The sequence below is a fragment of the Eucyclogobius newberryi genome, unplaced genomic scaffold (assembly GCF_026437365.1).
Source record: "Eucyclogobius newberryi isolate DKJ021-1_F unplaced genomic scaffold, fEucNew1.0.hap1 SCAF_6, whole genome shotgun sequence".
NCBI classification, from domain to species: Eukaryota; Metazoa; Chordata; class Actinopteri; order Gobiiformes; family Gobiidae; genus Eucyclogobius; species Eucyclogobius newberryi.
This window is the reverse complement of record NW_027316278.1, coordinates 41,355,169-41,382,995: the sequence shown is the minus strand read 5'-3', so window position 1 is coordinate 41,382,995 and position 27,827 is coordinate 41,355,169. Positions and strand designations below refer to the sequence as shown.

Genomic DNA, 27,827 nt, shown 5'->3' with positions numbered 1-27,827 from the left:
GTGATGTTTCCTCCCCCAAAACGTGATGTTTCCTCCCCCGAAACGTGATGTCTCCTCCTCCAAAGCGTGATGTTTCCTCCCCCAAAACATGATGTTTCCTCCCCCAAAACATGATGTTTCCTCCCCCAAAACGTGACGTTTCCTCCCCCAAAACGTGACGTTTCCTCCCCCAAAACATGATGTTTCCTCCCCCAAAACGTGATGTTTCCTCCCCCATAGCGTGATGTTTCCTCACCCAAAACGTGATGTTTCCTCCCCCATAGTGTGATGTTTCCTCCCCCAAAACGTGATGTTTCCTCCCCCAAAACGTGATGTTTCCTCCCCCAAAACGTGATGTTTCCTCCCCCAAAACGTGATGTTTCCTCCCCCAAAACATGATGTCTCCTCCCCCAAAACATGATGTCTCCTCCCCCAAAACATGACGTTTCCTCCCCCAAAACGTGACGTCTCCTCCCCCAAAACGTGATGTTTCCTCCCCCAAAGCGTGATGTTTCCTCCCCCAAAGCGTGATGTTTCCTCCCCCAAAACGTGATGTTTCCTCCCCAAAACTTGACGTTTCCTCCCCCATAGCGTGATGTTTCCTCCCCCAAAACGTGATGTTTCCTCCCCCAAAGCCTGATGTTTCCTCCCCCAAAACGTGACGTTTCCTCCCCCAAAGCGTGATGTTTCCTCCCCCAAAGCCTGATGTTTCCTCCCCCAAAGCGTGATGTTTCCTCCCCCAAAACGTGACGTTTCCTCCTCCAAAACTTGATGTCTCTTCCTCCAAAGCGTGATGTTTCCTCCCCCAAAACGTGATGTTTCCTCCCCCAAAGCGTGATGTTTCCTCCCCCATAGCGTGATGTTTCCTCCCCCAAAACGTGATGTTTCCTCCCCCATAGTGTGATGTTTCCTCCCCCAAAACGTGATGTTTCCTCCCCCAAAACGTGATGTTTCCTCCCCCAAAACGTGATGTTTCCTCCCCCAAAACGTGATGTTTCCTCCCCCAAAGCGTGATGTCTCCTCCCCCAAAGCGTGACTTTTCCTCCCCCAAAGCGTGACGTTTCCTCCCCCAAAACTTGACGTTTCCTCCCCCAAAACATGATGTCTCCTCCCCCAAAACATGATGTCTCCTCCCCCAAAGCGTGATGTCTCCTCCCCCAAAACTTGATGTTTCCTCCCCCAAAACGTGATGTCTCCTCCCCCAAAGCGTGATGTCTCCTCCCCCAAAACATGATGTCTCCTCCCCCAAAACGTGATGTTTCCTCCCCCAAAACGTGATTTTTCCTCCCCAAAACAAGATGTTTCCTCCCCCAAAGCCTGATGTTTCCTCCCCCAAAACGTGATGTTTCCTCCCCCAAAACGTGATGTCTCCTCCCCCAAAGCGTGATGTTTCCTCCCCCAAAGCGTGATGTTTCCTCCCCCAAAACATGATGTCTCCTCCCCCAAAGCGTGATGTTTCCTCCCCCAAAGCGTGATGTCTCCTCCCCCAAAACGTGACGTTTCCTCCCCCAAAACGTGATGTTTCCTCCTCCAAAGCGTGATGTTTCCTCCCCCAAAACATGATGTTTCCTCCCCCAAAACGTGATGTCTCCTCCTCCAAAGCGTGATGTTTCCTCCCCCAAAACATGATGTTTCCTCCCCCAAAACATGATTTTTCCACCCCCAAAACGTGACGTTTCCTCCCCCAAAGCGTGACGTCTCCTCCCCCAAAGCGTGACGTTTCCTCCCCCAAAACATGATGTCTCCTCCCCCAAAACGTGATGTTTCCTCCCCCAAAACGTGATGTTTCCTCCCCCATAGCGTGATGTTTCCTCCCCCAAAACATGATGTTTCCTCCCCCAAAACGTGATGTTTCCTCCCCCAAAACATGATGTTTCCTCCCCCAAAACGTGATGTTTCCTCCCCCATAGCGTGATGTTTCCTCCCCCAAAACATGATGTTTCCTCCCCCAAAGCGTGAAGTTTCCTCCCCCAAAGCCTGATGTTTCCTCCCCCAAAACATGATGTTTCCTCCCCCAAAACATGATGTTTCCTCCCCCAAAACATGATGTTTCCTCCCCCAAAACATGATGTTTCCTCCCCAAAACTTGACGTTTCCTCCCCCATAGCGTGATGTTTCCTCCCCCAAAACGTGATGTTTCCTCCCCCAAAACATGATGTTTCCTCCCCCAAAACGTGATGTTTCCTCCCCCAAAGCGTGATGTTTCCTCCCCCAAAACGTGATGTCTCCTCCCCAAAGCGTGATGTCTCCTCCCCCAAAACGTGACGTTTCCTCCCCCAAAGCGTGACGTTTCCTCCCCCAAAGCGTGATGTTTCCTCCCCCAAAACGTGATGTCTCCTCCCCCAAAGCGTGATGTTTCCTCCCCCAAAACGTGATGTTTCCTCCCCCAAAACGTGATGTCTCCTCCCCCAAAACATGATGTCTCCTCCCCCAAAACATGATGTTTCCTCCCCCAAAGCCTGATGTTTCCTCCCCCAAAGCGTGATGTCTCCTCCCCCAAAACTTGACGTTTCCTCACCCAAAACATGATGTCTCCTCCACCAAAACGTTATGTTTCCTCCCCCAAAACTTGATGTCTCCTCCTCCAAAACATGATGTCTCCTCCCCCAAAACGTGATGTTTCCTCCCCCAAAACGTGATGTCTCCTCCCCCAAAGCGTGATGTTTCCTCCCCCAAAGCCTGATGTCTCCTCCCCCAAAACATGATGTCTCCTCCCCCAAAACGTGATGTTTCCTCCCCCAAAACGTGATTTTTCCTCCCCAAAACAAGATGTTTCCTCCCCCAAAGCCTGATGTTTCCTCCCCCAAAACGTGATGTTTCCTCCCCCAAAACGTGATGTCTCCTCCCCCAAAGCGTGATGTTTCCTCCCCCAAAGCGTGATGTTTCCTCCCCCAAAACATGATGTCTCCTCCCCCAAAGCGTGATGTTTCCTCCCCCAAAGCGTGATGTCTCCTCCCCCAAAACGTGACGTTTCCTCCCCCAAAACGTGATGTTTCCTCCCCCAAAACGTGATGTTTCCTCCTCCAAAGCGTGATGTTTCCTCCCCCAAAACATGATGTTTCCTCCCCCAAAACATGATTTTTCCTCCCCCAAAACGTGACGTTTCCTCCCCCAAAGCGTGACGTCTCCTCCCCCAAAACGTGATGTCTCCTCCTCCAAAGCGTGATGTTTCCTCCCCCAAAACGTGATGTCTCCTCCTCCAAAGCGTGATGTTTCCTCCCCCAAAACATGATGTTTCCTCCCCCAAAACATGATGTTTCCTCCCCCAAAACGTGACGTTTCCTCCCCCAAAACATGATGTTTCCTCCCCCAAAACGTGATGTTTCCTCCCCCAAAACGTGACGTTTCCTCCCCCAAAACGTGACGTTTCCTCCCCCATAGCGTGATGTTTCCTCCCCCAAAACGTGATGTTTCCTCCCCCAAAGCGTGACGTTTCCTCCCCCAAAACATGATGTTTCCTCCCCCAAAGCCTGATGTTTCCTCCCCCAAAACGTGATGTTTCCTCCCCCAAAACGTGATGTTTCCTCCCCCAAAACGTGATGTTTCCTCCCCCAAAACGTGATGTCTCCTCCTCCAAAGCGTGATGTTTCCTCCCCCGAAACGTGATGTTTCCTCCCCCAAAACATGATGTTTCCTCCCCCAAAACATGATTTTTCCTCCCCCAAAACGTGACGTTTCCTCCCCCAAAGCGTGACGTCTCCTCCCCCAAAACGTGACGTTTCCTCCCCCAAAACGTGATGTTTCCTCCCCCAAAACGTGATGTCTCCTCCTCCAAAGCGTGATGTTTCCTCCCTCAAAACGTGATGTTTCCTCCCCCAAAACGTGATGTTTCCTCCCCCGAAACGTGATGTCTCCTCCTCCAAAGCGTGATGTTTCCTCCCCCAAAACATGATGTTTCCTCCCCCAAAACATGATGTTTCCTCCCCCAAAACGTGACGTTTCCTCCCCCAAAACATGATGTTTCCTCCCCCAAAACGTGATGTTTCCTCCCCCATAGCGTGATGTTTCCTCCCCCAAAACGTGATGTTTCCTCCCCCATAGTGTGATGTTTCCTCCCCCAAAACGTGATGTTTCCTCCCCCAAAACGTGATGTTTCCTCCCCCAAAACGTGATGTTTCCTCCCCCAAAACGTGACGTTTCCTCCCCCAAAACATGATGTTTCCTCCCCCAAAACGTGATGTTTCCTCCCCCATAGCGTGATGTTTCCTCCCCCAAAACGTGATGTTTCCTCCCCCATAGTGTGATGTTTCCTCCCCCAAAACGTGATGTTTCCTCCCCCAAAACGTGATGTTTCCTCCCCCAAAACATGATGTCTCCTCCCCCAAAACATGATGTCTCCTCCCCCAAAACATGATGTCTCCTCCCCAAAACGTGATGTTTCCTCCCCCAAAGCGTGATGTCTCCTCCCCCAAAGCGTGATGTTTCCTCCCCCAAAGCCTGATGTTTCCTCCCCCAAAGCGTGATGTTTCCTCCCCCAAAACGTGACGTTTCCTCCTCCAAAACTTGATGTCTCTTCCTCCAAAGCGTGATGATTCCTCCCCCAAAACGTGATGTTTCCTCCCCCAAAGCGTGATGTTTCCTCCCCCAAAGCGTGACGTTTCCTCCCCCAAAGCGTGACGTTTCCTCCCCCAAAGCGTGACGTTTCCTCCCCCAAAACTTGACGTTTCCTCCCCCAAAACATGATGTCTCCTCCACCAAAACGTGATGTTTCCTCCCCCAAAACTTGATGTCTCCTCCTCCAAAACATGATGTCTCCTCCCCCAAAACGTGATGTTTCCTCCCCCAAAACGTGATGTCTCCTCCCCCAAAGCGTGATGTTTCCTCCCCCAAAGCCTGATGTCTCCTCCCCCAAAACATGATGTCTCCTCCCCCAAAACGTGATGTTTCCTCCCCCAAAACGTGATTTTTCCTCCCCAAAACAAGATGTTTCCTCCCCCAAAGCCTGATGTTTCCTCCCCCAAAACGTGATGTTTCCTCCCCCAAAACGTGATGTCTCCTTCCCCAAAGCGTGATGTTTCCTCCCCCAAAGCGTGATGTTTCCTCCCCCAAAACGTGATGTCTCCTCCCCCAAAGCGTGATGTTTCCTCCCCCAAAGCCTGATGTCTCCTCCCCCAAAACATGATGTCTCCTCCCCCAAAACGTGATGTTTCCTCCCCCAAAACGTGATTTTTCCTCCCCAAAACAAGATGTTTCCTCCCCCAAAGCCTGATGTTTCCTCCCCCAAAACGTGATGTTTCCTCCCCCGAAACGTGATGTTTCCTCCCCCAAAACATGATGTTTCCTCCCCCAAAACATGATTTTTCCTCCCCCAAAACGTGACGTTTCCTCCCCCAAAGCGTGACGTCTCCTCCCCCAAAACGTGACGTTTCCTCCCCCAAAACGTGATGTTTCCTCCCCCAAAACGTGATGTTTCCTCCCCCATAGTGTGATGTTTCCTCCCCCAAAACGTGATGTTTCCTCCCCCAAAACGTGATGTTTCCTCCCCCAAAACGTGATGTTTCCTCCCCCAAAACGTGACGTTTCCTCCCCCAAAACATGATGTTTCCTCCCCCAAAACGTGATGTTTCCTCCCCCATAGCGTGATGTTTCCTCCCCCAAAACGTGATGTTTCCTCCCCCATAGTGTGATGTTTCCTCCCCCAAAACGTGATGTTTCCTCCCCCAAAACATGATGTTTCCTCCCCCAAAACGTGACGTTTCCTCCTCCAAAACTTGATGTCTCTTCCTCCAAAGCGTGATGATTCCTCCCCCAAAACGTGATGTTTCCTCCCCCAAAGCGTGATGTTTCCTCCCCCAAAGCGTGACGTTTCCTCCCCCAAAGCGTGACGTTTCCTCCCCCAAAGCGTGACGTTTCCTCCCCCAAAACTTGACGTTTCCTCCCCCAAAACATGATGTCTCCTCCACCAAAACGTGATGTTTCCTCCCCCAAAACTTGATGTCTCCTCCTCCAAAACATGATGTCTCCTCCCCCAAAACGTGATGTTTCCTCCCCCAAAACGTGATGTCTCCTCCCCCAAAGCGTGATGTTTCCTCCCCCAAAGCCTGATGTCTCCTCCCCCAAAACATGATGTCTCCTCCCCCAAAACGTGATGTTTCCTCCCCCAAAACGTGATTTTTCCTCCCCAAAACAAGATGTTTCCTCCCCCAAAGCCTGATGTTTCCTCCCCCAAAACGTGATGTTTCCTCCCCCAAAACGTGATGTCTCCTTCCCCAAAGCGTGATGTTTCCTCCCCCAAAGCGTGATGTTTCCTCCCCCAAAACGTGATGTCTCCTCCCCCAAAGCGTGATGTTTCCTCCCCCAAAGCCTGATGTCTCCTCCCCCAAAACATGATGTCTCCTCCCCCAAAACGTGATGTTTCCTCCCCCAAAACGTGATTTTTCCTCCCCAAAACAAGATGTTTCCTCCCCCAAAGCCTGATGTTTCCTCCCCCAAAACGTGATGTTTCCTCCCCCGAAACGTGATGTTTCCTCCCCCAAAACATGATGTTTCCTCCCCCAAAACATGATTTTTCCTCCCCCAAAACGTGACGTTTCCTCCCCCAAAGCGTGACGTCTCCTCCCCCAAAACGTGACGTTTCCTCCCCCAAAACGTGATGTTTCCTCCCCCAAAACGTGATGTCTCCTCCTCCAAAGCGTGATGTTTCCTCCCTCAAAACGTGATGTTTCCTCCCCCAAAACGTGATGTTTCCTCCCCCGAAACGTGATGTCTCCTCCTCCAAAGCGTGATGTTTCCTCCCCCAAAACATGATGTTTCCTCCCCCAAAACATGATGTTTCCTCCCCCAAAACGTGACGTTTCCTCCCCCAAAACGTGACGTTTCCTCCCCCAAAACATGATGTTTCCTCCCCCAAAACGTGATGTTTCCTCCCCCATAGCGTGATGTTTCCTCCCCCAAAACGTGATGTTTCCTCCCCCATAGTGTGATGTTTCCTCCCCCAAAACGTGATGTTTCCTCCCCCAAAACGTGATGTTTCCTCCCCCAAAACGTGATGTTTCCTCCCCCAAAACGTGACGTTTCCTCCCCCAAAACATGATGTTTCCTCCCCCAAAACGTGATGTTTCCTCCCCCATAGCGTGATGTTTCCTCCCCCAAAACGTGATGTTTCCTCCCCCATAGTGTGATGTTTCCTCCCCCAAAACGTGATGTTTCCTCCCCCAAAACGTGACGTTTCCTCCTCCAAAACTTGATGTCTCTTCCTCCAAAGCGTGATGATTCCTCCCCCAAAACGTGATGTTTCCTCCCCCAAAGCGTGATGTTTCCTCCCCCAAAGCGTGACGTTTCCTCCCCCAAAGCGTGACGTTTCCTCCCCCAAAGCGTGACGTTTCCTCCCCCAAAACTTGACGTTTCCTCCCCCAAAACATGATGTCTCCTCCACCAAAACGTGATGTTTCCTCCCCCAAAACTTGATGTCTCCTCCTCCAAAACATGATGTCTCCTCCCCCAAAACGTGATGTTTCCTCCCCCAAAACGTGATGTCTCCTCCCCCAAAGCGTGATGTTTCCTCCCCCAAAGCCTGATGTCTCCTCCCCCAAAACATGATGTCTCCTCCCCCAAAACGTGATGTTTCCTCCCCCAAAACGTGATTTTTCCTCCCCAAAACAAGATGTTTCCTCCCCCAAAGCCTGATGTTTCCTCCCCCAAAACGTGATGTTTCCTCCCCCAAAACGTGATGTCTCCTTCCCCAAAGCGTGATGTTTCCTCCCCCAAAGCGTGATGTTTCCTCCCCCAAAACGTGATGTCTCCTCCCCCAAAGCGTGATGTTTCCTCCCCCAAAGCGTGATGTCTCCTCCCCCAAAACGTGATGTTTCCTCCCCCAAAACGTGATGTTTCCTCCTCCAAAGCGTGATGTTTCCTCCCCCAAAACATGATGTTTCCTCCCCCAAAACATGATTTTTCCTCCCCCAAAACGTGACGTTTCCTCCCCCAAAGCGTGACGTCTCCTCCCCCAAAACGTGACGTTTCCTCCCCCAAAACGTGATGTCTCCTCCTCCAAAGCGTGATGTTTCCTCCCCCAAAACGTGATGTCTCCTCCTCCAAAGCGTGATGTTTCCTCCCCCAAAACATGATGTTTCCTCCCCCAAAACATGATGTTTCCTCCCCCAAAACGTGACGTTTCCTCCCCCAAAACATGATGTTTCCTCCCCCAAAACGTGATGTTTCCTCCCCCAAAACGTGACGTTTCCTCCCCCAAAGCGTGATGTTTCCTCCCCCAAAACGTGATGTTTCCTCCCCCAAAGCGTGACGTTTCCTCCCCCAAAACATGATGTTTCCTCCCCCAAAGCCTGATGTTTCCTCCCCAAAACGTGATGTTTCCTCCCCCAAAACGTGATGTTTCCTCCCCCAAAACGTGATGTTTCCTCCCCCAAAACGTGATGTTTCCTCCCCCAAAACGTGATGTTTCCTCCCCCAAAACGTGATGTCTCCTCCTCCAAAGCGTGATGTTTCCTCCCCCAAAACATGATGTTTCCTCCCCCAAAACATGATTTTTCCTCCCCCAAAACGTGACGTTTCCTCCCCCAAAGCGTGACGTCTCCTCCCCCAAAACGTGACGTTTCCTCCCCCAAAACGTGATGTTTCCTCCCCCAAAACGTGATGTCTCCTCCTCCAAAGCGTGATGTTTCCTCCCCCAAAACGTGATGTTTCCTCCCCCAAAACGTGATGTTTCCTCCCCCGAAACGTGATGTTTCCTCCCCCAAAACATGATGTTTCCTCCCCCAAAACATGATGTTTCCTCCCCCAAAACGTGACGTTTCCTCCCCCAAAACGTGACGTTTCCTCCCCCAAAACATGATGTTTCCTCCCCCAAAACGTGATGTTTCCTCCCCCATAGTGTGATGTTTCCTCCCCCAAAACGTGATGTTTCCTCCCCCAAAACGTGATGTTTCCTCCCCCAAAACGTGATGTTTCCTCCCCCAAAACGTGATGTTTCCTCCCCCAAAACATGATGTCTCCTCCCCCAAAACATGATGTCTCCTCCCCCAAAACATGATGTCTCCTCCCCAAAACGTGATGTTTCCTCCCCCAAAGCGTGATGTTTCCTCCCCCAAAACTTGATTTTTCCTCCCCCAAAGCGTGAAGTTTCCTCCCCCAAAACATGATGTCTCCTCCCCCAAAACGTGATGTTTCCTCCCCCATAGCGTGATGTTTCCTCCCCCAAAGCCTGATGTTTCCTCCCCCAAAACGTGATGTTTCCTCCCCCAAAACATGATGTTTCCTCCCCCAAAACATGATGTTTCCTCCCCCAAAACATGATGTCTCCTCCCCCAAAACGTGACGTCTCCTCCCCCAAAACGTGATGTTTCCTCCCCCAAAGCGTGATGTTTCCTCCCCCAAAGCGTGATGTTTCCTCCCCCAAAACGTTATGTTTCCTCCCCAAAACTTGACGTTTCCTCCCCCATAGCGTGATGTTTCCTCCCCCAAAACGTGATGTTTCCTCCCCCAAAACGTGATGTTTCCTCCCCCAAAGCCTGATGTTTCCTCCCCCAAAACGTGACTTTTCCTCCCCCAAAGCGTGATGTTTCCTCCCCCAAAGCCTGATGTTTCCTCCCCCAAAGCGTGATGTTTCCTCCCCCAAAACGTGACGTTTCCTCCTCCAAAACTTGATGTCTCTTCCTCCAAAGCGTGATGTTTCCTCCCCCAAAACGTGATGTTTCCTCCCCCAAAGCGTGATGTTTCCTCCCCCAAAGCGTGACGTTTCCTCCCCCAAAGCGTGACGTCTCCTCCCCCAAAACGTGACGTTTCCTCCCCCAAAACGTAACGTTTCCTCCCCCAAAACTTGATGTCTCCTCCCCCAAAGCGTGATGTTTCCTCCCCCAAAACGTGACGTTTCCTCCCCCAAAGCGTGATGTTTCCTCCCCCAAAACGTGATGTTTCCTCCCCCAAAGCGTGACGTTTCCTCCCCCAAAGCGTGACGTTTCCTCCCCCAAAGCGTGACGTTTCCTCCCCCAAAGCGTGATGTTTCCTCCCCCAAAACGTGATGTTTCCTCCCCCAAAGCGTGACGTCTCCTCCCCCAAAACGTGACGTTTCCTCCCCCAAAGCGTGACGTCTCCTCCCCCAAAACGTGACGTTTCCTCCTCCAAAACATGATTTTTCCTCCCCCAAAGCCTGATGTTTCCTCCCCCAAAACGTGATGTTTCCTCCCCCAAAGCGTGACGTTTCCTCCCCCAAAGCGTGACGTTTCCTCCCCCAAAACATGATTTTTCCTCCCCCAAAACATGATGTTTCCTCCCCCAAAGCCTGATGTTTCCTCCCCCAAAGCGTGATGTTTCCTCCCCCAAAGCGTGATGTCTCCTCCCCAAAACATGATGTCTCCTCCCCCAAAACATGATGTTTCCTCCCCCAAAGCCTGATGTTTCCTCCCCCAAGGCCTGATGTTTCCTCCCCCAAAACGTGATGTCTCCTCCTCCAAAGCCTGATGTTTCCTCCCCCAAAGCGTGATGTTTCCTCCCCCAAAACGTGACGTTTCCTCCCCCAAAACTTGATGTCTCCTCCTCCAAAACTTGATGTCTCCTCCTCCAAAGCGTGATGTTTCCTCCCCCAAAACGTGATGTTTCCTCCCCCAAAGCGTGATGTTTCCTCCCCCAAAGCGTGACGTTTCCTCCCCCAAAGCGTGACGTCTCCTCCCCCAAAACGTGACGTTTCCTCCCCCAAAACGTGATGTTTCCTCCCCCAAAACGTGACGTTTCCTCCCCCAAAGCGTGACGTCTCCTCCCCCAAAACGTGACGTTTCCTCCCCCAAAACGTGATGTTTCCTCCCCCAAAACGTGATGTTTCCTCCCCCGAAACGTGATGTCTCCTCCTCCAAAGCGTGATGTTTCCTCCCCCAAAACATGATGTTTCCTCCCCCAAAACATGATGTTTCCTCCCCCAAAACGTGACGTTTCCTCCCCCAAAACGTGACGTTTCCTCCCCCAAAACATGATGTTTCCTCCCCCAAAACGTGATGTTTCCTCCCCCAAAACGTGATGTTTCCTCCCCCAAAACGTGATGTTTCCTCCCCCAAAACGTGATGTTTCCTCCCCCAAAACATGATGTCTCCTCCCCCAAAACATGATGTCTCCTCCCCCAAAACATGATGTCTCCTCCCCAAAACGTGATGTTTCCTCCCCCAAAGCGTGATGTCTCCTGCCCCAAAGCGTGATGTTTCCTCCCCCAAAACATGATTTTTCCTCCCCCAAAGCGTGAAGTTTCCTCCCCCAAAACATGATGTCTCCTCCCCCAAAACGTGATGTTTCCTCCCCCATAGCGTGATGTTTCCTCCCCCAAAGCGTGATGTTTCCTCCCCCAAAACGTTATGTTTCCTCCCCCAAAACGTGATGTTTCCTCCCCCAAAACATGATGTTTCCTCCCCCAAAACATGATGTCTCCTCCCCCAAAACATGACGTTTCCTCCCCCAAAACGTGACGTCTCCTCCCCCAAAACGTGATGTTTCCTCCCCCAAAGCGTGATGTTTCCTCCCCCAAAGCGTGATGTTTCCTCCCCCAAAACGTGATGTTTCCTCCCCAAAACTTGACGTTTCCTCCCCCATAGCGTGATGTTTCCTCCCCCAAAACGTGATGTTTCCTCCCCCAAAACGTGATGTTTCCTCCCCCAAAGCCTGATGTTTCCTCCCCCAAAACGTGACGTTTCCTCCCCCAAAGCGTGATGTTTCCTCCCCCAAAGCCTGATGTTTCCTCCCCCAAAGCGTGATGTTTCCTCCCCCAAAACGTGACGTTTCCTCCTCCAAAACTTGATGTCTCTTCCTCCAAAGCGTGATGTTTCCTCCCCCAAAACGTGATGTTTCCTCCCCCAAAGCGTGATGTTTCCTCCCCCAAAGCGTGACGTTTCCTCCCCCAAAGCGTGACGTTTCCTCCCCCAAAACGTGACGTCTCCTCCCCCAAAACGTGATGTTTCCTCCCCCAAAGCGTGATGTTTCCTCCCCCAAAGCGTGATGTTTCCTCCCCCAAAACGTGATGTTTCCTCCCCAAAACTTGACGTTTCCTCCCCCATAGCGTGATGTTTCCTCCCCCAAAACGTGATGTTTCCTCCCCCAAAACGTGATGTTTCCTCCCCCAAAGCCTGATGTTTCCTCCCCCAAAACGTGACGTTTCCTCCCCCAAAGCGTGATGTTTCCTCCCCCAAAGCCTGATGTTTCCTCCCCCAAAGCGTGATGTTTCCTCCCCCAAAACGTGACGTTTCCTCCTCCAAAACTTGATGTCTCTTCCTCCAAAGCGTGATGTTTCCTCCCCCAAAACGTGATGTTTCCTCCCCCAAAGCGTGATGTTTCCTCCCCCAAAGCGTGACGTTTCCTCCCCCAAAGCGTGACGTTTCCTCCCCCAAAGCGTGACGTTTCCTCCCCCAAAACTTGACGTTTCCTCCCCCAAAACATGATGTCTCCTCCACCAAAACGTGATGTTTCCTCCCCCAAAACTTGATGTCTCCTCCTCCAAAACATGATGTCTCCTCCCCCAAAACGTGATGTTTCCTCCCCCAAAACGTGATGTCTCCTCCCCCAAAGCGTGATGTTTCCTCCCCCAAAGCCTGATGTCTCCTCCCCCAAAACATGATGTCTCCTCCCCCAAAACGTGATGTTTCCTCCCCCAAAACGTGATTTTTCCTCCCCAAAACAAGATGTTTCCTCCCCCAAAGCCTGATGTTTCCTCCCCCAAAACGTGATGTTTCCTCCCCCAAAACGTGATGTCTCCTCCCCCAAAGCGTGATGTTTCCTCCCCCAAAGCGTGATGTTTCCTCCCCCAAAGCGTGATGTCTCCTCCCCCAAAACGTGATGTTTCCTCCCCCAAAACGTGATGTTTCCTCCTCCAAAGCGTGACGTTTCCTCCCCCAAAACGTGATGTTTCCTCCCCCAAAACGTGATGTTTCCTCCTCCAAAGCGTGATGTTTCCTCCCCCAAAACATGATGTTTCCTCCCCCAAAACATGATTTTTCCTCCCCCAAAACCTGACGTTTCCTCCCCCAAAGCGTGACGTCTCCTCCCCCAAAACGTGATGTCTCCTCCTCCAAAGCGTGATGTTTCCTCCCCCAAAACATGATGTTTCCTCCCCCAAAACATGATGTTTCCTCCCCCAAAACGTGACGTTTCCTCCCCCAAAACATGATGTTTCCTCCCCCAAAACGTGATGTTTCCTCCCCCAAAACGTGACGTTTCCTCCCCCATAGCGTGATGTTTCCTCCCCCAAAACGTGATGTTTCCTCCCCCAAAGCGTGACGTTTCCTCCCCCAAAACATGATGTTTCCTCCCCCAAAACGTGATGTTTCCTCCCCAAAACGTGATGTTTCCTCCCCCAAAACGTGATGTTTCCTCCCCAAAACGTGATGTTTCCTCCCCCAAAACGTGATGTTTCCTCCCCCAAAACGTGATGTTTCCTCCCCCAAAACATGATGTTTCCTCCCCCAAAACATGATTTTTCCTCCCCCAAAACGTGACGTTTCCTCCCCCAAAGCGTGACGTCTCCTCCCCCAAAACGTGACGTTTCCTCCCCCAAAACGTGATGTTTCCTCCCCCAAAACGTGATGTCTCCTCCTCCAAAGCGTGATGTTTCCTCCCCCAAAACGTGATGTTTCCTCCCCCAAAACGTGATGTTTCCTCCCCCGAAACGGTATGTCTCCTCCTCCAAAGCGTGATGTTTCCTCCCCCAAAACATGATGTTTCCTCCCCCAAAACATGATGTTTCCTCCCCCAAAACGTGACGTTTCCTCCCCCAAAACGTGACGTTTCCTCCCCCAAAACGTGATGTTTCCTCCCCCAAAACGTGATGTTTCCTCCCCCATAGTGTGATGTTTCCTCCCCCAAAACGTGATGTTTCCTCCCCCAAAACGTGATGTTTCCTCCCCCAAAACGTGATGTTTCCTCCCCCAAAACGTGATGTTTCCTCCCCCAAAACATGATGTCTCCTCCCCCAAAACATGATGTCTCCTCCCCCAAAACATGATGTCTCCTCCCCAAAACGTGATGTTTCCTCCCCCAAAGCGTGATGTCTCCTCCCCCAAAGCGTGATGTTTCCTCCCCCAAAACTTGATTTTTCCTCCCCCAAAGCGTGAAGTTTCCTCCCCCAAAACATGATGTCTCCTCCCCCAAAACGTGATGTTTCCTCCCCCATAGCGTGATGTTTCCTCCCCCAAAGCCTGATGTTTCCTCCCCCAAAACGTGATGTTTCCTCCCCCAAAACATGATGTTTCCTCCCCCAAAACATGATGTTTCCTCCCCCAAAACATGATGTCTCCTCCCCCAAAACATGACGTTTCCTCCCCCAAAACCTGACGTCTCCTCCCCCAAAACGTGATGTTTCCTCCCCCAAAGCGTGATGTTTCCTCCCCCAAAGCGTGATGTTTCCTCCCCCAAAACGTGATGTTTCCTCCCCAAAACTTGACGTTTCCTCCCCCATAGCGTGATGTTTCCTCCCCCAAAACGTGATGTTTCCTCCCCCAAAACGTGATGTTTCCTCCCCCAAAGCCTGATGTTTCCTCCCCCAAAACGTGACGTTTCCTCCCCCAAAGCGTGATGTTTCCTCCCCCAAAGCCTGATGTTTCCTCCCCCAAAGCGTGATGTTTCCTCCCCCAAAACGTGACGTTTCCTCCTCCAAAACTTGATGTCTCTTCCTCCAAAGCGTGATGTTTCCTCCCCCAAAACGTGATGTTTCCTCCCCCAAAGCGTGATGTTTCCTCCCCCAAAGCGTGACGTTTCCTCCCCCAAAGCGTGACGTCTCCTCCCCCAAAACGTGACGTTTCCTCCCCCAAAACGTAACGTTTCCTCCCCCAAAACTTGATGTCTCCTCCCCCAAAGCGTGATGTTTCCTCCCCCAAAACGTGACGTTTCCTCCCCCAAAGCGTGATGTTTCCTCCCCCAAAACGTGATGTTTCCTCCCCCAAAGCGTGACGTTTCCTCCCCCAAAGCGTGACGTTTCCTCCCCCAAAGCGTGACGTTTCCTCCCCCAAAGCGTGATGTTTCCTCCCCCAAAACGTGATGTTTCCTCCCCCAAAGCGTGACGTCTCCTCCCCCAAAACGTGACGTTTCCTCCCCCAAAGCGTGACGTCTCCTCCCCCAAAACGTGACGTTTCCTCCTCCAAAACATGATTTTTCCTCCCCCAAAGCCTGATGTTTCCTCCCCCAAAACGTGATGTTTCCTCCCCCAAAGCGTGACGTTTCCTCCCCCAAAGCGTGACGTTTCCTCCCCCAAAACATGATTTTTCCTCCCCCAAAACATGATGTTTCCTCCCCCAAAGCCTGATGTTTCCTCCCCCAAAGCGTGATGTTTCCTCCCCCAAAGCGTGATGTCTCCTCCCCAAAACATGATGTCTCCTCCCCCAAAACATGATGTTTCCTCCCCCAAAGCCTGATGTTTCCTCCCCCAAAGCGTGATGTTTCCTCCCCCAAAACATGATGTCTCCTCCCCCAAAACATGATGTTTCCTCCCCCAAAGCCTGATGTTTCCTCCCCCAAAGCGTGATGTTTCCTCCCCCAAAACGTGACGTTTCCTCCCCCAAAACGTGATGTCTCCTCCTCCAAAGCCTGATGTTTCCTCCCCCAAAGCGTGACTTTTCCTCCCCCAAAACGTGACGTCTCCTCCCCCAAAACGTGATGTTTCCTCCCCCAAAGCCTGATGTCTCCTCCTCAAAAACATGATGTCTCCTCCCCCAAAACATGATGTCTCCTCCCCCAAAACATGATGTTTCCTCCCCCAAAGCGTGATGTTTCCTCCCCCAAAACGTGACGTTTCCTCCCCCAAAGCCTGATGTTTCCTCCCCCAAAGCGTGATGTCTCCTCCCCAAAACATGATGTCTCCTCCCCCAAAACATGATGTTTCCTCCCCCAAAGCCTGATGTTTCCTCCCCCAAAGCGTGATGTTTCCTCCCCCAAAACGTGACGTTTCCTCCCCCAAAACGTGATGTCTCCTCCTCCAAAGCGTGATGTTTCCTCCCCCAAAACATGATGTTTCCTCCCCCAAAGCCTGATGTTTCCTCCCCCAAAGCGTGATGTTTCCTCCCCCAAAACGTGACGTTTCCTCCTCCAAAGCGTGATGTTTCCTCCCCCAAAGCGTGATGTTTCCTCCCCCAAAGCGTGACGTTTCCTCCCCCAAAGTGTGACGTCTCCTCCCCCAAAACGTGACGTTTCCTCCCCCAAAACTTGATGTCTCCTCCTCCAAAGCGTGATGTTTCCTCCCCCAAAACGTGATGTTTCCTCCCCCAAAGCATGATGTTTCCTCCCCCAAAGCGTGACGTTTCCTCCCCCAAAGCGTGACGTCTCCTCCCCCAAAACATGATGTCTCCTCCCCCAAAACGTGATGTTTCCTCCCCCAAAACGTGATGTTTCCTCCCCCAAAACATGATGTCTCCTCCCCCAAAACGTGATGTTTCCTCCCCCATAGCGTGATGTTTCCTCCCCCAAAACGTGATGTTTCCTCCCCCATAGCGTGATGTTTCCTCCCCCAAAACGTGATGTTTCCTCCCCCAAAACGTGATGTCTCCTCCCCCAAAACATGATGTCTCCTCCCCCAAAACGTGATGTTTCCTCCCCCATAGCGTGATGTTTCCTCCCCCAAAACGTGATGTTTCCTCCCCCAAAACGTGATGTCTCCTCCCCCAAAACGTGATGTCTCCTCCCCCAAAACATGACGTTTCCTCCCCCAAAGCGTGATGTTTCCTCCCCCAAAACGTGATGTTTCCTCCCCAAAACTTGACGTTTCCTCCCCCAAAACGTGATGTTTCCTCCCCCAAAACGTGATGTTTCCTCCCCCAAAACGTGATGTTTCCTCCCCCGTAGCGTGATGTTTCCTCCCCCAAAACATGATGTCTCCTCCCCCAAAACATGACGTTTCCTCCCCCAAGGCCTGATGTTTCCTCCCCCAAAACGTGACGTTTCCTCCCCCAAAGCGTGATGTTTCCTCCCCCAAAGCGTGATGTCTCCTCCCCCAAAACGTGATGTTTCCTCCCCCAAAACGTGATGTCTCCTCCCCCAAAGCGTGATGTTTCCTCCCCCAAAGCGTGATGTTTCCTCCCCCAAGGCCTGATGTTTCCTCCCCAAAACGTGATGTCTCCTCCCCCAAAACGTGATGTTTCCTCCCCCAAAACGTGATGTTTCCTCCCCCGTAGCGTGATGTTTCCTCCCCCAAAACATGATGTCTCCTCCCCCAAAACATGACGTTTCCTCCGCCAAGGCCTGATGTTTCCTCCCCCAAAACATGATGTTTCCTCCCCCAAAGCGTGATGTTTCCTCCCCCAAAACGTGACGTTTTCTCCCACAAAACATGATGTTTCCTCCCCCAAAGCCTGATGTTTCCTCCCCCAAAACGTGATGTTTCCTCCCCCAAAACATGATGTTTCCTCCCCCAAAGCCTGATGTTTCCTCCCCCAAAACATGATGTTTCCTCCCCCAAAACATGATGTTTCCTCCCCCAAAACATGATGTCTCCTCCCCCAAAACATGATGTTTCCTCCCCCAAAACATGATGTCTCCTCCCCCAAAACATGATGTTTCCTCCCCCAAAGCCTGATGTTTCCTCCCCCAAAACATGATGTTTCCTCCCCCAAAACGTGATGTTTCCTCCCCAAAACATGACGTTTCCTCCCCCAAAACGTGATGTCTCCTCCCCCAAAGCCTGATGTTTCCTCCCCCAAAACGTGATGTTTCCTCCCCCAAAACGTGATGTTTCCTCCCCCAAAACATGATGTTTCCTCCCCCAAAACGTGATGTTTCCTCCCCCAAAACGTGATGTTTCCTCCCCCAAAACATGATGTTTCCTCCCCCAAAGCCTGATGTTTCCTCCCCCAAAACGTGACGTTTCCTCCCCAAAACGTGATGTTTCCTCCCCCAAAACATGATGTTTCCTCCCCCAAAACATGATGTCTCCTCCCCAAAACATGACGTTTCCTCCCCCAAAACGTGATGTCTCCTCCCCCAAAGCGTGATGTTTCCTCCCCCAAAGCGTGATGTTTCCTCCCCCAAAACGTGATGTTTCCTCCCCCAAAACGTGATGTTTCCTCCCCCGTAGCGTGATGTTTCCTCCCCCAAAACATGATGTCTCCTCCCCCAAAACATGACGTTTCCTCCCCCAAGGCCTGATGTTTCCTCCCCCAAAACGTGACGTTTCCTCCCCCAAAGCGTGATGTTTCCTCCCCCAAAGCGTGATGTCTCCTCCCCCAAAACGTGATGTTTCCTCCCCCAAAACGTGATGTTTCCTCCCCAAAACGTGATGTCTCCTCCCCCAAAACATGACGTTTCCTCCCCCAAGGCCTGATGTTTCCTCCCCCAAAACGTGATGTTTCCTCCCCCAAAGCGTGATGTTTCCTCCCCCAAAACGTGACGTTTCCTCCCCCAAAACATGATGTTTCCTCCCCCAAAGCCTGATGTTTCCTCCCCCAAAGCGTGATGTTTCCTCCCCCAAAACGTGACGTTTCCTCCCCCAAAACATGATGTTTCCTCCCCCAAAGCCTGATGTTTCCTCCCCCAAAACGTGATGTTTCCTCCCCCAAAACATGATGTTTCCTCCCCCAAAGCCTGATGTTTCCTCCCCCAAAACATGATGTTTCCTCCCCCAAAACATGATGTCTCCTCCCCAAAACATGACGTTTCCTCCCCCAAAACGTGATGTCTCCTCCCCCAAAGCGTGATGTTTCCTCCCCCAAAGCGTGATGTTTCCTCCCCCAAAACGTGATGTCTCCTCCCCCAAAACATGATGTTTCCTCCCCCAAAGCCTGATGTTTCCTCCCCCAAAACGTGATGTTTCCTCCCCCAAAACGTGATGTCTCCTCCCCCAAAACGTGACGTTTCCTCCCCCAAAGCGTGATGTTTCCTCCCCCAAAACGTGATGTTTCCTCCCCAAAACTTGACGTTTCCTCCCCCAAAACGTGATGTTTCCTCCCCCAAAACGTGATGTTTCCTCCCCCAAAACGTGATGTTTCCTCCCCCGTAGCGTGATGTTTCCTCCCCCAAAACATGATGTCTCCTCCCCCAAAACATGACGTTTCCTCCCCCAAGGCCTGATGTTTCCTCCCCCAAAACGTGACGTTTCCTCCCCCAAAGCGTGATGTTTCCTCCCCCAAAGCGTGATGTCTCCTCCCCCAAAACGTGATGTTTCCTCCCCCAAAACGTGATGTCTCCTCCCCCAAAGCGTGATGTTTCCTCCCCCAAAGCGTGATGTCTCCTCCCCCAAAACGTGATGTTTCCTCCCCCAAAACGTGATGTCTCCTCCCCCAAGGCCTGATGTTTCCTCCCCAAAACGTGATGTCTCCTCCCCCAAAACATGACGTTTCCTCCCCCAAGGCCTGATGTTTCCTCCCCCAAAACGTGATGTTTCCTCCCCCAAAGCGTGATGTTTCCTCCCCCAAAACGTGACGTTTCCTCCCCCAAAACATGATGTTTCCTCCCCCAAAGCCTGATGTTTCCTCCCCCAAAACGTGATGTTTCCTCCCCCAAAACATGATGTTTCCTCCCCCAAAGCCTGATGTTTCCTCCCCCAAAACATGATGTTTCCTCCCCCAAAACATGATGTTTCCTCCCCCAAAACATGATGTCTCCTCCCCCAAAGCGTGATGTTTCCTCCCCCAAAGCGTGATGTTTCCTCCCCCAAAACGTGATGTCTCCTCCCCCAAAACGTGATGTTTCCTCCCCCAAAGCCTGATGTTTCCTCCCCCAAAACATGATGTTTCCTCCCCCAAAACATGATGTTTCCTCCCCCAAAACGTGATGTCTCCTCCCCCAAAACGTGATGTTTCCTCCCCCAAAGCGTGATTTTTCCTCCCCCAAAGCGTGAAGTTTCCTCCCCCAAAATATGATGTCTCCTCCCCCAAAACGTGATGTTTCCTCCCCCATAGCGTGATGTTTCCTCCCCCAAAACGTGATGTTTCCTCCCCCAAAGCCTGATGTTTCCTCCCCCAAAACATGATGTTTCCTCCCCCAAAGCCTGATGTTTCCTCCCCCAAAACATGATGTTTCCTCCCCCAAAACATGATGTCTCCTCCCCCAAAGCGTGATGTCTCCTCCCCCAAAACATGACGTTTCCTCCCCCAAGGCCTGATGTTTCCTCCCCCAAAACGTGACGTTTCCTCCCCCAAAGCGTGATGTTTCCTCCCCCAAAGCGTGATGTCTCCTCCCCCAAAACGTGATGTTTCCTCCCCCAAAACGTGATGTCTCCTCCCCCAAAGCGTGATGTTTCCTCCCCCAAAGCGTGATGTTTCCTCCCCCAAGGCCTGATGTTTCCTCCCCAAAACGTGATGTCTCCTCCCCCAAAACATGACGTTTCCTCCCCCAAGGCCTGATGTTTCCTCCCCCAAAACGTGATGTTTCCTCCCCCAAAACGTGATGTTTCCTCCCCCAAAACGTGATGTTTCCTCCCCCAAAACGTGACGTTTCCTCCCCCAAAACGTGATGTTTCCTCCCCCAAAGCCTGATGTTTCCTCCCCCAAAACGTGATGTTTCCTCCCCCAAAACGTGATGTTTCCTCCCCCAAAGCCTGATGTTTCCTCTCCCAAAACATGATGTTTCCTCCCCCAAAACATGATGTTTCCTCCCCCAAAACATGATGTTTCCTCCCCCAAAACATGATGTTTCCTCCCCCAAAACATGATGTCTCCTCCCCAAAACATGACGTTTCCTCCCCCAAAACATGATGTTTCCTCCCCCAAAACATGATGTCTCCTCCCCAAAACATGATGTCTCCTCCCCCAAAGCGTGATGTTTCCTCCCCCAAAACGTGATGTTTCCTCCCCCAAAACGTGATGTTTCCTCCCCCAAAACGTGATGTTTCCTCCCCCGTAGCGTGATGTTTCCTCCCCCAAAACATGATGTCTCCTCCCCCAAAACATGACGTTTCCTCCCCCAAGGCCTGATGTTTCCTCCCCCAAAACGTGACGTTTCCTCCCCCAAAGCGTGATGTTTCCTCCCCCAAAGCGTGATGTCTCCTCCCCCAAAACGTGATGTTTCCTCCCCCAAAACGTGATGTCTCCTCCCCCAAAGCGTGATGTTTCCTCCCCCAAAGCGTGATGTCTCCTCCCCCAAAACGTGATGTTTCCTCCCCCAAAACGTGATGTCTCCTCCCCCAAGGCCTGATGTTTCCTCCCCAAAACGTGATGTCTCCTCCCCCAAAACATGACGTTTCCTCCCCCAAGGCCTGATGTTTCCTCCCCCAAAACGTGATGTTTCCTCCCCCAAAGCGTGATGTTTCCTCCCCCAAAACGTGACGTTTCCTCCCCCAAAACATGATGTTTCCTCCCCCAAAGCCTGATGTTTCCTCCCCCAAAACGTGATGTTTCCTCCCCCAAAACATGATGTTTCCTCCCCCAAAGCCTGATGTTTCCTCCCCCAAAACATGATGTTTCCTCCCCCAAAACATGATGTTTCCTCCCCCAAAACATGATGTCTCCTCCCCCAAAGCGTGATGTTTCCTCCCCCAAAGCGTGATGTTTCCTCCCCCAAAACGTGATGTCTCCTCCCCCAAAACGTGATGTTTCCTCCCCCAAAGCCTGATGTTTCCTCCCCCAAAACATGATGTTTCCTCCCCCAAAACATGATGTTTCCTCCCCCAAAACGTGATGTCTCCTCCCCCAAAACGTGATGTTTCCTCCCCCAAAGCGTGATTTTTCCTCCCCCAAAGCGTGAAGTTTCCTCCCCCAAAATATGATGTCTCCTCCCCCAAAACGTGATGTTTCCTCCCCCATAGCGTGATGTTTCCTCCCCCAAAACGTGATGTTTCCTCCCCCAAAGCCTGATGTTTCCTCCCCCAAAACATGATGTTTCCTCCCCCAAAGCCTGATGTTTCCTCCCCCAAAACATGATGTTTCCTCCCCCAAAACATGATGTTTCCTCCCCCAAAACATGATGTTTCCTCCCCCATAGCGTGATGTTTCCTCCCCCAAAACGTGATGTTTCCTCCCCCAAAGCCTGATGTTTCCTCCCCCAAAACATGATGTTTCCTCCCCCAAAGCGTGATGTCTCCTCCCCCAAAACATGACGTTTCCTCCCCCAAGGCCTGATGTTTCCTCCCCCAAAACGTGACGTTTCCTCCCCCAAAGCGTGATGTTTCCTCCCCCAAAGCGTGATGTCTCCTCCCCCAAAACGTGATGTTTCCTCCCCCAAAACGTGATGTCTCCTCCCCCAAAGCGTGATGTTTCCTCCCCCAAAGCGTGATGTTTCCTCCCCCAAGGCCTGATGTTTCCTCCCCAAAACGTGATGTCTCCTCCCCCAAAACATGACGTTTCCTCCCCCAAGGCCTGATGTTTCCTCCCCCAAAACGTGATGTTTCCTCCCCCAAAACGTGATGTTTCCTCCCCCAAAACGTGATGTTTCCTCCCCCAAAACGTGACGTTTCCTCCCCCAAAACGTGATGTTTCCTCCCCCAAAGCCTGATGTTTCCTCCCCCAAAACGTGATGTTTCCTCCCCCAAAACGTGATGTTTCCTCCCCCAAAGCCTGATGTTTCCTCTCCCAAAACATGATGTTTCCTCCCCCAAAACATGATGTTTCCTCCCCCAAAACATGATGTTTCCTCCCCCAAAACATGATGTTTCCTCCCCCAAAACATGATGTCTCCTCCCCAAAACATGACGTTTCCTCCCCCAAAACATGATGTTTCCTCCCCCAAAACATGATGTCTCCTCCCCAAAACATGATGTCTCCTCCCCCAAAGCGTGATGTTTCCTCCCCCAAAGCGTGATGTTTCCTCCCCCAAAACGTGATGTCTCCTCCCCCAAAACATGATGTTTCCTCCCCCAAAGCCTGATGTTTCCTCCCCCAAAACATGATGTTTCCTCCCCCAAAACATGATGTTTCCTCCCCCAAAACATGATGTTTCCTCCCCCAAAACGTGATGTCTCCTCCCCCAAAACGTGATGTTTCCTCCCCCAAAGCGTGATTTTTCCTCCCCCAAAGCGTGAAGTTTCCTCCCCCAAAATATGATGTCTCCTCCCCCAAAACGTGATGTTTCCTCCCCCAAAACGTGATGTTTCCTCCCCCAAAGCCTGATGTTTCCTCCCCCAAAACATGATGTTTCCTCCCCCAAAACATGATGTCTCCTCCCCCAAAACGTGATGTTTCCTCCCCCAAAGCGTGATGTTTCCTCCCCCAAAACGTGATGTTTCCTCCCCCAAAGCGTGATGTTTCCTCCCCCAAAACGTGATGTTTCCTCCCCAAAACTTGACGTTTCCTCCCCCAAAACGTGATGTTTCCTCCCCCAAAACGTGATGTTTCCTCCCCCAAAGCGTGATGTTTCCTCCCACATAGCGTGATTTTTCCTCCCCCAAAACGTGATGTTTCCTCCCCCAAAGCGTGATTTTTCCTCCCCCAAAGCGTGAAGTTTCCTCCCCCAAAACATGATGTCTCCTCCCCCAAAACGTGATGTTTCCTCCCCCAAAACATGATGTTTCCTCCCCCAAAACGTGATGTCTCCTCCCCCAAAGCGTGATGTTTCCTCCCCCAAAACGTGATGTTTCCTCCCCCAAAGCGTGATTTTTCCTCCCCCAAAGCGTGAAGTTTCCTCCCCCAAAACATGATGTCTCCTCCCCCAAAACGTGATGTTTCCTCCCCCATAGCGTGATGTTTCCTCCCCCAAAACATGATGTTTCCTCCCCCAAAGCCTGATGTTTCCTCCCCAAAGCCTGATGTTTCCTCCCCCAAAACGTGATGTTTCCTCCCCCAAAACATGATGTTTCCTCCCCCAAAACATGATGTCTCCTCCCCCAAAACATGACGTTTCCTCCCCCAAAACGTGATGTCTCCTCCCCCAAAGCGTGATGTTTCCTCCCCCAAAACATGATGTTTCCTCCCCCAAAACGTGATGTTTCCTCCCCAAAACTTGACGTTTCCTCCCCCATAGCGTGATGTTTCCTCCCCAAAACGTGTTGTTTCCTCCCCCAAAACATGATGTTTCCTCCCCCAAAACGTGATGTTTCCTCCCCCAAAACGTAATGTTTCCTCCCCCAAAACATGACGTTTCCTCCCCCAAAACATGACGTTTCCTCCCCCAAAACGTGATGTCTCCTCCCCCAAAACGTGATGTTTCCTCCCCAAAACTTGACGTTTCCTCCCCCAAAACGTGATGTTTCCTCCCCCGTAGCGTGATGTTTCCTCCCCCAAAGCGTGATGTTTCCTCCCCCAAAACATGATGTCTCCTCCCCCAAAACGTGATGTTTCCTCCCCAAAACTTGACGTTTCCTCCCCCAAAACATGATGTTTCCTCCCCCAAAACGTGATGTTTCCTCCCCCAAAGCCTGATGTTTCCTCCCCCAAAACGTGATGTTTCCTCCCCCAAAACATGACGTTTCCTCCCCCAAAACATGACGTTTCCTCCCCCAAAACGTGATGTCTCCTCCCCCAAAACGTGATGTTTCCTCCCCAAAACTTGACGTTTCCTCCCCCAAAACATGATGTTTCCTCCCCCAAAACGTGATGTTTCCTCCCCCAAAGCCTGATGTTTCCTCCCCAAAACTTGACGTTTCCTCCCCCAAAACGTGATGTTTCCTCCCCCAAAGCGTGATGTTTCCTCCCCCAAAACGTGATGTTTCCTCCCCCGTAGCGTGATGTTTCCTCCCCCAAAACGTGATGTTTCCTCCCCAAAACTTGACGTTTCCTCCCCCAAAACGTGATGTTTCCTCCCCCAAAGCGTGATGTTTCCTCCCCCAAAACGTGATGTTTCCTCCCCCGTAGCGTGATGTTTCCTCCCCCAAAACGTGATGTTTCCTCCCCCAAGGCCTGATGTCTCCTCCCCCAAAACGTGATGTTTCCTCCCCAAAACTTGACGTTTCCTCCCCCAAAACATGATGTTTCCTCCCCCAAAACGTGATGTTTCCTCCCCCAAGGCCTGATGTTTCCTCCCCCAAAACGTGATGTTTCCTCCCCCAAAGCGTGATGTTTCCTCCCCCATAGCGTGATGTTTCCTCCCCCAAAACGTGATGTTTCCTCCCCCGTAGCGTGATGTTTCCTCCCCCAAAACGTGATGTTTCCTCCCCCATAGTGTGATGTTTCCTCCCCCAAAACATGATGTCTCCTCCCCCAAAACATGACGTTTCCTCCCCCAAGGCCTGATGTTTCCTCCCCCAAAACGTGACGTTTCCTCCCCCAAAGCGTGATGTTTCCTCCCCCAAAGCGTGATGTCTCCTCCCCCAAAGCGTGATGTCTCCTCCCCCAAAACGTGATGTTTCCTCCCCCAAAACGTGATGTCTCCTCCCCCAAAGCGTGATGTTTCCTCCCCCAAAACGTGATGTCTCCTCCCCCAAAACATGACGTTTCCTCCCCCAAAACGTGATGTCTCCTCCCCCAAAACATGATGTTTCCTCCCCCAAAGCGTGACGTTTCCTCCCCCAAAACATGATGTCTCCTCCCCCAAAGCCTGATGTCTCCTCCCTCTCGCTCCTCTTTACGCCTTCATCTTTATCAGACTTTTTTCGTGTTATTCGTGCGTTTTGAGCTCTGACACGTAACAACGTTTTCACTACAAAAACTCTTGATGTTGTGACATTTCAAAGACAAATGACCTCGATGACGTTGACATGAGACTCACAGTTGGAAGGACTCGTTGAACGTGGCCGTCCAGCTGTTGTTCCTGGATTTGGTGGTGAACTTCCTCTTCTTGTCGGCGATGAAGGGCCCGACCAGAGTGAGCTCCACGAAGGGCCGGAACATGCCCGAGGTCGTCCACTTCATGTCGCTCACCGCCAGGACTGAAAGAGAGCGCATCAGCATGTTCAGAGCCCACTCCACCGCATGTTCAGAGCCCACTCCACCGCATGTTCAGAGCCCACTCCACCGCATGTTCAGAGCCCACTCCACCGCATGTTCAGAGCCCACTCCACCGCATGTTCAGAGCCCACTCCACCGCATGTTCAGAGCCCACTCCACCGCATGTTCAGAGCCCACTCCACCGCATGTTCAGAGCCCACTCCACCGCATGTTCAGAGCCCACTCCACCGCATGTTCAGAGCCCACTCCACCGCATGTTCAGAGCCCACTCCACCGCATGTTCAGAGCCCACTCCACCGCATGTTCAGAGCCCGCTCTAGTGCACGTTCAGAGCCCGCTCCGGTACATGTTCAGAGCCCGCTCTAGTGCACGTTCAGAGCCCGCTCCGGTACATGTTCAGAGCCCGCTCCAGTGCATGTTTAGAGCCAGAGCCCGCTCCAGTGCATGTTCAGAGCCCGCTCCAGTACACGTTCAGAGCCCGCTCCGCTACATGTTCAGAGCCCGCTCCAGTACACGTTCAGAGCCCGCTCCGCTACATGTTCAGAGTCCGCTCCGGTACACGTTCAGAGCCCGCTCCGGTACACGTTCAGAGCCCACTCCGGTACACGTTCAGAGCCCACTCCGGTACACGTTCAGAGCCCACTCCGGTACACGTTCAGAGCCCGCTCCAGTACATGTTCAGAGCCCGCTCCAGTACACCAGACAGGACCTCATACTGGTCTGGAGTCATGTATTTGACAGTATAGTTACAAATGCAGTACTCTGGAGTGTTCAGGACGGGCTGACCTTTGACGTTGAGCTTGCGCTCCTTGCTGAGGAGGTGGATCTGCAGCTGCACCTCCCCGATGGGCCGCTCCACACCAGAACCTGCACCAGAGACGACAACAAGGCTCAAGAATCACCAAAATTCAACTGGAAGAACAACCATCAGAAAGGAAGAAAACGCTCCAAGAAAGTAAGTCTATTCATGGATTTAAGTGATTTTTACTTTCCATTCAGAAGTGTCTCAAAATCAGGTGTTTCACAGTTTGGTCATCGTGAAAGAGCTGAAACACACTCTATAGGTTATATATATTATATATGATAATATAACATGGAGGTGGGCAGATTATCAAAGTATTTATTCTGAAGTGAAACCCACAAAAGTAGACACATTTCTGTTTGAAGGACTTCTGAAAGTCCTTTTCAGGATACTCCCAAAACAATATTTTGTCTACAGGGGACGCTGGGATATTTGTCTAGGGACAGGGGATGCTGGGACATTTGTCTAAGGACAGGGGATGCTGGGACATTTGTCTAAGGACAGGTGACGCTGGGATATTTGTCTAGGGACAGGAGATGCTGGGACATTTGTCTAAGGACAGGGGACGCTGGGACATTTGTCTAAGGACAGGGGACGCTGGGACATTTGTCTAAAGACAAGGGACGCTGGGACATTTGTCTAAGGACAGGGGACGCTGGGACATTTGTCTAAGGACAGGGGACGCTGGGACATTTGTCTAAAGACAAGGGACGCTGGGACATTTGTCTAAGGACAGGGGATGCTGGGACATTTGTCTAAGGACAGGGGATGCTGGGACATTTGTCTAAGGACAGGTGACGCTGGGACATTTGTCTAAGGACAGGTGACGCTGGGACATTTGTCTAAGGACAGGGGACGCTGGGACATTTGTCTAAGGACAGGGGACGCTGGGACATTTGTCTAAAGACAAGGGACGCTGGGACATTTGTCTAAGGACAGGGGACGCTGGGACATTTGTCTAAAGACAAGGGACGCTGGGACATTTGTCTAAGGACAGGGGATGCTGGGACATTTGTCTAAGGACAGGTGACGCTGGGACATTTGTCTAAGGACAGGGGACGCTGGGACATTTGTCTAAAGACAAGGGACGCTGGGACATTTGTCTAAGGACAGGGGACGCTGGGACATTTGTCTAAGGACAGGGGATGCTGGGACATTTGTCTAAAGACAAGGGACGCTGGGACATTTGTCTAAGGACAGGGGATGCTGGGACATTTGTCTAAGGACAGGTGACGCTGGGACATTTGTCTAAGGACAGGTGATGCTGGGACATTTGTCTAAGAACAGGGGATGCTGGGACATTTGTCTAAGGACAGGTGATGCTGGGACATTTGTCTAAGAACAGGGGATGCTGGGACATTTGTCTAAGGAGAGGTGATGCT

The 27,827-nt window shown here is 51.7% G+C and overlaps 1 protein-coding gene across 1 annotated transcript in view; it reads right to left on the bottom strand.

Annotated features, from left to right (window-relative positions):
* The window catches only part of LOC140346593 (protein unc-13 homolog B), a 71,102-nt gene that overhangs the window by 32,213 nt on the left and 11,062 nt on the right, over window positions 1-27,827 (bottom strand). The window contains exons 8-9 of the mRNA XM_072432726.1: window positions 26,430-26,510; window positions 25,465-25,624 (exon numbers count right to left, since the gene is read on the bottom strand). Of these exons, the coding sequence (XP_072288827.1) occupies window positions 25,465-25,624; window positions 26,430-26,510 (241 nt within the window). The remainder of the gene's footprint in view (window positions 1-25,464; window positions 25,625-26,429; window positions 26,511-27,827) is intronic.